At 34.0% G+C, this 9,968-nt stretch overlaps 1 protein-coding gene across 5 annotated transcripts; it reads right to left on the bottom strand.

Moving 5' to 3' along the window:
• Positions 1-5,889: 5,889 nt before the first annotated feature.
• On the bottom strand, positions 5,890-9,822 carry LOC112796219 (outer envelope protein 64, mitochondrial). Of its 5 annotated transcripts, none has more exons than XM_025838574.3 (5): positions 9,355-9,822; positions 8,079-8,279; positions 7,829-7,984; positions 7,456-7,513; positions 5,890-6,050 (listed from the first exon to the last, which is right to left on the bottom strand). In XM_025838574.3, exons 1-4 carry the CDS (start codon positions 9,421-9,423, stop codon positions 7,484-7,486), a joined length of 456 nt encoding a protein of 151 aa, XP_025694359.1. In that variant the 5' UTR covers positions 9,424-9,822; the 3' UTR covers positions 5,890-6,050; positions 7,456-7,483. The 5 variants fall into 5 exon arrangements, with proteins under 5 accessions (XP_025694359.1, XP_025694361.1, XP_072090754.1 ...); XM_025838576.3 differs by having other exon boundaries at positions 7,857-7,984; XM_072234653.1 differs by lacking the exon at positions 5,890-6,050 and having other exon boundaries at positions 7,143-7,513; positions 9,355-9,521; positions 9,641-9,822.
• Between the last annotated feature and the right edge of the window lie 146 nt (positions 9,823-9,968).

The following is a 9,968-nucleotide window of genomic DNA, read 5'->3' as shown; positions in this document are numbered from 1 at the left end:
GAGAGTTGTGCGTGCGCGAGGCTACTCTCGCGCCACTAGCACAAATCGAGTCACGCGTCCGTGTGCCCCACGCGTCCGCGTCACTTGAATTCATCACACCCCACGCAATCGCGTACACTATGCGTCCGCGTCGCCTGCGCCGCACAACTTATCCAGCTCAGCGCCAATTATCTTATTTTTTCTTCTCTAATCCTAATATCTTCTTTCTTCCTCCTTTCTTCCTTCCTTTCTCTTCATTTCCTTAACTTCTCATCCTTCTTTTCCTTCATTCTATTTTACTTACTTCATCTGCATACTTTCATTCATTGCATTCATGCATATTTTTTGGTGTTGATATTTATTTTATGGATTGTTGAGAAATTATTTGACAATTATATATTATTTTTAAAGGGTGCTTGCATGTTCTAATTAATATTTTTCATACCTTATTTACTATGCATGCTATGTGTTTGTGAAAAAGTCCGTATGGCATCATGCACTTTTCTACATTATTCTATTCTACTATCCAATGCTTGCTTTTCACAAATTCCCTTTACTATTTTATTAATTAAATATAATTGTTAATACAAACGTTATTGTTAGTTTCTCACGACTAATAATACATTAAGGCTTTTGATGCTTGATCTATGCTACTCATGCCCTTGCCGGCATGCTAATAAACATCTTGCATCCAATGCTCCCCATGCCTTGCTATATTTTCATTGATGAACTGATCACATGGAATCGCGACCATGTCTTTCATTCACTATTTTCCTTACTTGGCATAATTATCACTCGTACCGCCCTCCTCTTTGCTCTATCCCTTTGACTTTATGTCCCCTTCTCTTCTCCCTTTTTCAGGCTGGCCACCAGGAAGAGTAAAGAGAAAGACTCTACAACGAACACCAGCTGAGGAACCACCATCCCCCATCCACCTGCACATCTTTGCATGCACCGAGGACGGTGCAACCTTTAAGTGTGGGGAGGTCGATACCGATCTCCACGGGTTAGTTAGTCCCTTCTCAACACCAATTTTTGTTTTTCATTGTTGCATTTGCATGTTTGATTGCATGTTTATTTTTTGTGCATACTTTACCACTTGGTTAAAGTAATATTTTCTTTTTCAAGAAATTTTTATAGTATTTCACTAATTTTGAATAAAACTTTTTGAAAAACTTGTTTGAAGAAATATTATTTTGGAACATAGTTTAGAGCTCGAACACACAAAACCAGTGAGATTTTGAGCCTATTTGATTGGTTGCATTTTATCAACCAATATTTTATTTTTGGTGTGTGTTTTTCTCTCTAAAATTGTGATCTTTGTCTTGCTTAATTCTATATTCCCATTGTTTGATGTATGCATGCACTGATATGATTGAGGCATTTGTTTCACTAAGCTTACATACCCATATGGCCTTACCCCTTTCATTATCCTTTGCAAACCAATTTGAGCCTAATATACCCATTTGTTCTTTACTTTATCACATTACTAACTCTAAGCGGAAAACAATAATGTCCTTAATTTGAATTCTTGGTTAGCTTAGACTAGTAAAAGTGCTCATGATTTAAGTGTGAGGAAGTTGGGTTTGAAAATATTTGGTTTGAATAATTGGGTGTTGTATATTTTAGTGAAAATGTGCAAAACAATGGTTGAGCACATGTTATTGCATTCAATACTTTAATCATATGCATTGAGAAAAATAATAATAATAAAAAAAACAAGTGAAAAAAGAAAAAGAAAAGAGCAATTAATAAAAGGGGACAAAATGCCCCAAAGTAAGTGTTGGTATCAATGCATATGTACTAAACTCAAAATTAGGATGCATGAATATATGGAAAACACAGTTAATGGGAAGTTAGATTTTGTATTTTAATTAAATGAATTGTCTTAAGATAGGTGGAAAGTTTATGTTAATTAAGGATTCAGATTTTAGTCCACTTGGCCAAATACAATCCTACCTTGACCCTAACCCCATTACAACCCTTAAAAGACCTCTTGATTTGTGTATTGGTGCATTAGATTTTTGTTGATTAGATGAAGAGCAAGCTATAGAAAGCAAGATTAGTAGAGAATTGAGAGAATCGACCCTAGACACTTGAGAGTTAGAGTGATATACACTACCAGTAAGGGTTCATCGTTCAATTCTATGTTCCCTGCTTTCATGAACTATCTTCTTCTTGCAAGTTATTCATATTGTATTTTGTGATTTGAATTAGTGAAATCCAGTTCATATTTGTTCTTGAAAGATTTATTTACTTTTTCACCAAGTAGGTAGAATCATCTTTGCATGTAGTTGCATTCACATTCATAGGTTGCATTGCATTGCATGAGTTTTACATGTTCCTACTCATTTATTCTACCTCCTTCAACTAAGCATGAGGACATGCTAATGTTTAAGTGTGGGGAGGTTGATAAACCACTATTTTATGGTTTACAATGTGTTTAATTGTGTGGTTTTATCATGGTCTTTACCCACTTATTCATATAATTAGCATGCATTTATATTTCCATCCTAAAATTATTACATGATTGGAAACATGCTTCTTTGGTCTTAATTTAGCTAATCTTAATCCTCTCTTATTACCATTCGATGCCTTGATCTGTGTGTTAAGTGTTTCAGGCTTTATAGGGCATGAATGAGTGAGAGATTGGGAAGGAAGCTTACAAAAATGGAAGGAACATAAGAAATTGAGGAGATGACCAGCAGGAAGTGACGCGTACGCGTCAGCAACGCGACCGCGCGGAAGAAAGGAATTCGCAGTGACGCGGCCGCATGAGTGATGCGGACGCGCGGATTGGAAAAGCAGAAGCGACGCGGAGGCATGGACGACGCGCCCGCATGGAAAGAAAAACGTCGAATGACGCGTCCGCGTGAATGACGCGTTCGCGTGACATGCGCGATCTGCAGAATTACAAAAGTCGCTGGCAAAGATTCTGGGCCGGATTTCAACCCAGTTTTCGGCCCAGAAACACAGATTAAAGTCAGGGAACATGCAGAGACTCATCAGGTTTTCAGAATTCACAATTTTAGGTTTTAGATATAGTTTTTAGAGAGAGAGGTTCTCTCCTCTCTCTTAGGATTTAGGATTAGGATTCCTCTTAAAGGATTTAGGATTTATTATTATTTTAACTTGCAATTCTTCTGAGCTCCAGGTTTAATATTCCTTTATTTTGACTTCTCTTATTTTTAATTATATATGTTGCCAATTTGGCTTAATGACATTCATGTTATGATTTTCTTAATTAATATTATTTGAGGTATTTCAGACTTATGATTATTTTCTCTAATTTATGTTATTGATGCTTGGGCTCTATCCAAATTATTTTCATTTAAGTAGATTCTATATTATTGGCTTTAATTGATTAACTAGAAGCTCTTGAGTTATCAACTATTCAGGATTGATTGTTATGTCGGCTAATTAACTGGAATTCCACTAACTCTAGTCTTTCCTTAGGATTTGGCTAAAACTTGGGAAATCCAACCAATTAGTTCACTTGACTTTCCCTTGCTTACGCAAAGGTTAACTAAGTGGGATTAACTTCTATTCTTATAGGAGTAACTAGGATAGGACTTCCGAATTTTCATATATTGCCAAAAGTTTATTTTATAGTTAATTATTTATTTTATCTGCCATTTAAATTACTTGTTCCTCATCTTCAAAACCCCGATTTACAAATCTTCATAACCAATAATAAGAACATACCTCCCTGCAATTCCTTGAGAAGACGACCCGAGGTTTAAATACTCAGTTATCAATTTTTAAAGGGGTTTGTTACTTGTGACAACCAAAACGTTTGTAAGAAAGGTTGATTGCTTGGTTTAGTAACTATACTTACAACAAGAGTTTACTATAACTTCTAAACCGTCAATCTTCAATTCTTCAAAGAACTTATTAGCATGGTTTTCAAAACTAATTATATAAAATACATATACATTATCTTCATAAGTAAATTTGTCAATCTAACTTCTATTATAACGAATTTGAAATTTTCAATGAATTTTTACACGGCCATCTCATAATTTAATAAAAATCCATTAAATATTAGAATATTAGCTTTTAAATAGTTAGTTTAGTCTATTTATTTTTTCCTCTTCATTTGCAATAGTTAGAAAATAGAGTATAATTTCTAATAGCCTTTTTTTGCAAAACACATATTCGAAATGAAATATTTTATATAGTCAATTACCTGCTGATGAAATGCACAGGTTAATTTCTGATGAGCTCCGCTATGATAAAAGACAGCTAGCTTTAGACCATGCCACCTATTTGTAACAACTAATCGACGAGCAATATTTTGTTTATAAGATAGTCATGGATGCTGCCGAAAATGAGAAGGGTGGAGTATTCTTTTTGTATGGGTATGGTGAAACTGGCAAAATATTTGTTTGGAGGACTTTAGCAGCTGCATTGAGATCTAAATCACAGGTTGTACTTACTGTTGCATCGAGTGGTATTGCATCTCTTTTATTACCCGGAGGTAGGACAGTACATTCACATTTTTCAATCCCACTCAATCTAGATGAATTCTCAACATGCAATATAAGACAAGGAAGTGCATTGGCCGAACTGTTGATAAAGACAAAGCTTATCATTTGGGATGAGGCTCCTATGGTAAATATATTCTGTATTGAAGCTCTTGATAGAACAATGCGTGACATCTTAAGATTCAAGAATCCAAACAGTCTTCACCAGCCATTTGGTGGGAAGACATTTGTTTTTGGGGGGGGGGGAGGAGACTTTCGACAAATATTGCCGGTGATCCCTAAAGGGACTCGGCAAGAGATTGTTAACGCCACTATAAACTCATCTTACATCTGGAATGATTGCAAGCTCTTGACATTGATAAAAAATATGAGATTGAGATCAGGTGATTCCAACACAAGGTCGTCTGAATTAAAAGAGTTTGCCGATTGGATACTTGGTATTGGCGATGGTAGTCATGGAACTCCAACAGAACAATGTCAGAAGATTCTAATCCCAGATGACATACTAGTTAAATACTGGGATGATCCCATTGAGGCAATTTGCAAGGTTACTTATCCAAAACTTTTTGATGGCACCAATGCTGATGAAAACATTGAAGATCGAGTAATACTTGCACCAACATTGCAAATAGTTGATGAGATAAACTAATTCATGATGAGCTTAAACCCTACTGAAGCTCAGACATACTATAGCTCAGACAAGGCATGCCCGACTGAGTCTAACAACGACTTATTGGCGTCCATTCACACACCTGAATTCCTAAATACAATTAGATGCTCAGGAGTATTCAATCATGAGCTGACATTAAAGGTCGGAACTCGTATCATGCTTTTAAGGAACATTGACCACTCGACAGGATTGTGCAATGGAACACGTTTGGTTGTCACTAAGTTTGGAAAATACATAATAGAAGCATGTGGTAGTGCCGGAAAGAACAAAACTCAGAAAGTCTTTATTCCTAGGATGACTCTAAGTCCTTCCGATCATCGAATACCATTTAAATTCCAACGAAGACAGTTTTCTATAATGGTATCATATGCGATGACTATAAACAAGAGCCAAGGGCAATTATTAGCGAATGTTGGATTACTTCTCAAAAAACATGTTTTCACCTACGATCAGCTTTATGTTGCAGCATCTAGAATGACACACAAGGGAGGTCTTAAGATACTTTTATGTCATGACGAGGATAACTGTACCGAAACGGATAATGTTATTTTTAAAAAAGTTTTTAGAAATTTGGCTTAAACAAGTGTACTTAAGCCTAATAGAAGTCTAACATGCAGCATATATAGGAGACCTTGGATGCAAAAGGATTAGCTTCATTCAAGTACGGCTATTGGCATAAATTTGACAATTTCATTATATAGTCCTTTTTGCATATTTAAAAATTTGAAAATACACAATCTAATGCAACAAGAATTGGTCATTAAAGCACCTTTAGTTAAGGAAATCATTGTTATTCAGTTAATTGGCATAAATTAATTTAAAAATTCCTACCAATACACCCATTAACAACATAATCTGGAACCCATAAATCTATTGCCATAACCATATTGCATAAGCTATGACGGTCACAAAACCTGCAGTGCGTAATGGAACAAAGAAATTATAAGGTGAGAAGCACATACACATTATCTTATCAAGCATCACAAACATGTTCGTATAATATTGAGTTGTTAGTGTATGCCAAAAAATATATTTTTATGATTAGAAGACTGTCCTATTTGACAAAAGTGTAGAGAGAGTTGTAGTGTAGATTTTTTTAAAACATTTGTACTTAATAGGTTGCATACATATATAAATTTATTCAGTGATATCATTAATACTATATTTACTTATTTTATGCATAATGAAGTGATACAGAATTTTTGATATACAGTGGATCAGAATCCATGAGCATGAACCGGATACCCCTTTACCAGAGTAATATAATTAAAAATTAGGATAGATAACCAAGTAGGTGATACACAAATAGGATATGTGCACATGAATTATTCTAACAATACCAGCCAAGTCTAGGTTTATAAAAGTCTTTAAAAACAAAAAAGGTAAGCATGAATAAACGACGGACAAACCCGTATTCATTGTTTGTTGTACTACAATTGTCACAAATCGATTACCAAAAAAACTGAATTAGAATTATTATTTACTAATTCATACTAGGCTCCATATATATTTCACAAAAGAAATGGTTAACTAAACCTAAAATAAATCACAGCACTGTTGAATCAATCAAAATACTCGTATTTTCAGTCCTTTTGAGATTTGTTTATCTGGTTCTTTAGCAATAAAGTGTACAAGAGAAATTTGAAAAATTCGTGAATTGGCTCTTATAGGTAGTACACATAGTTGATACCTAGATCATCAGTTACCACAACGAAAACATCAATAAATCCATGATTGAGATGCCTGGCAAATAAGCGAGGCTTACTAAAATACACACAAGCTTTGAACTATTCCACCTAAGACTCTAAATGCTAAATTCAAAGGGAATGGTACAAAAATTAAGTTAAAAATAGTTACATCTTCAACTAAACACCACTTGAAAATAGAGGAACTTGGATAAAAGAAGAAAACCCATTACTTACCTACGAACGAGCTAATCTAATTGGACCATTCATTTGCACTGATTAAAAAATAAAAAGAGTTGGAAATTGAACCAAAAATCATACATAGAAATTAGGAAATTCTTATTCATATGAGAATAAAAAATAACTGGCAGTTACCAAAGTTTAAATATTTCAGCCTGTCTATGTAAGAAACCAAGGGGATTTTACAGGAAACCTGGTTACATATGAATAGATTAAGCTCCCAAAAAGAATTAAAAAATATAATTCAGGTTTTGCGAGATTGATGAAGTGTTTCGCACATTAAGATGAAATTCAGCTACACCAAAAGACTTCTGAATTCTCAGCTAAATTCAAAAAGAGAATACACTAATTAAACCCAAAAATACTGGGATAACATGAGATATAAAATGCTCACCTTCTAAATTCAAACAGTCTCTTTTCTTTCAGAAAATTCCACCAAGTTGAACTTGAAACTAAGAAAGCCAAAGAAGAACCACATGGTCATTTAAAAATATGGTTTTTGCAATGTGCCAAGAGTATCTTTTTTCTTGGTTTTATTTTTTTTTTCACTCTATTTTTTCTAATCTAATTTTTTGCTTTTTATTATATTTCTTTACTTATGTTTTGGGGTGATCACTTAAAATAAGTGTTGTAAAAAATGCTACTGTAACATGCTTATCTTCTCATAGTCTTATAAATCAAAATTGCATTATTGCAGTCGTCTTATGCTTGCTGAAAACTGCATAATTTCATGTGAAACTGTTTAAATAAAGAAATGGACAACATACCAATTGGCAAATAGAAGAAACCTCATACCAGGCTAACTTTAAGTAAGCAGCCGCTCGGATACAGTAGTAAGTCGCATTCATGCCATTCAGTTTGATAACTTCAGTGTAGTAAGATAGTGCCTTATTCCTCTGGCTTCCTTTAAAGGCTGCATTTCTCTGAAGAATACGCCTTTTATCAGCTTATATCATATTATCCACCTTGCACATATAATGCAAGCTGCTGCTCTTAAAGTAGCAAGATAGAACAAACCTTCTCCTCTAGAAGCTCATAAGTTTCAATGTTGCCATTGGTATCTGGTAATGGCAAAGAATAGGAGGCAACACTAACTTGCTCTTGAAGAGTGCAATACATATCCAACATCGTATCAAGCAGAAATTTATCAGCCCCATGGAATGAGATGAATGAAACAGAAACACAGCCACCATTATGAGAACCTAATGGAACTGTAACCTGTAACGAACAATATAAAAGTAAGCAAGCAGCTCAAGCAACATTTCAGAACAAATGAAACTAAGAAAAGGAACAAGATCATCTCTAGCACCTAAAGATAGTAAATTACTTGACAACATCCAGACACGCTAGCAATGCTCGACAATGCAGAAGTTCTAACATGAAACTCAGAAGACAACCCTTACTTTGTATTAAGCTTTAATGGACCATTAGCTATAGAAGGAATAACAAGTATTCCATCATCCTGAGGGACAACTAACCAAAATCAGGATGTGTTTAATTGGATGGGATGGAAAGTAGACTTGCCAAAAATTTTTGGTTATTTCGTTGTAAAAATCAGAGATCTAAGTAATTTTGGCATAAATAATGAAATTTCATGACAAGGAATGCCACTTATTCAAAAAATTAAATAATAAGAACAGCTTACTACATTATTTTATTTTCTCCTATGATAGAATCAACATTAACATCACTAAAACCTTCAATATTGATAACACTAAATACAGAGCACAATGGATATAAATAAAGAATAAATACACATTTTATAGTACCTTTAGTAGACTTTGAAATGCAGCTCGCATCTCAGTCCGGACTTTATACAAGGTTTTTATATTATCATGAGTAGCATTAAACTATTAATAGCAACAATAACACCAATAATACGCTCAAAAACATCATGGCCTAATTTGGATTTGATGGATTTGACCCAATCCTCATGATTGGTTTTAAATTTATATCTGAAATCAGATGAAGAAACACATTTCTAGAATAAATACATGCCATAATATTCTTTGTTTCTTATAGACAGAATATAAAACAACATAAGCATATAAATATATCACACATCATTTACACACCACAAAGCATTTTGCAGTTATGAAAGAAGTAACCATTCATTGCAAAGCATGGTTCTTTTGAAACTAAAGTTCGAAATTGTTTGAGAGAAATATCTCAGGCAAAGGCATCAATTAACAAACAAAAAAGTTTTTCTAATATCAAAATAAAGAATAGATAACCATATGGTACAACATTGTCTACTACAATAAACTAAATCACAAAGCATATAATAGAATACCCTTGGGTTGAAAGCATAACTGCAGAAAGAGCTTTCAATATAGACGCTCCATTTTCTTGATCTGTTCATGCTGGATGAAACTTTAGGCTGGGCACTTTAGAAGTAATATCCAAAGGATGAAAATTTTTCAGCACCAACAAGGTGTTAATCAGCACTTTAATACTCACCTTATCATACAACAAATACATTGTCATTTAAACAAGCGTTAGTTAACAGAATAAGGAGAGCACATTGCAACTTGCAATTAAACTTAGCCAAGGTCTGAGATTTTTGATATGTGAAATACTTATTATGATACTTGATTAATACTTTAGCCCCCCCTCTTTTCATTGTTGAACTGGATACCAAACAATAGCTGCAGCACACAAGTTCAGATAAATCGGGTTTAGCTTATTTTGGGGCAAAAATGGTTGTTGGCGCTGAGAATTTGAATTACTCATACTCTTTTTTGGAAAAGAAACATACTATTTTTTTAATTGCACCTAAATGCCTTCTGATTGGTTGGTATGCTTTAAATGACTCTTTCTCTCTCATTGGTTGGTGCACCTCAAAAGTCTTTCTCTTAAATTTAATATTAATTACTAATGGAGAGGATATTAGTTTTATTAATTTAA

This window comes from Arachis hypogaea, chromosome 4 (assembly GCF_003086295.3).
Source record: "Arachis hypogaea cultivar Tifrunner chromosome 4, arahy.Tifrunner.gnm2.J5K5, whole genome shotgun sequence".
In the NCBI taxonomy this organism is placed as follows: Eukaryota; Viridiplantae; Streptophyta; class Magnoliopsida; order Fabales; family Fabaceae; genus Arachis; species Arachis hypogaea.
This window is presented reverse-complemented; position numbering and strand designations above follow the sequence as displayed.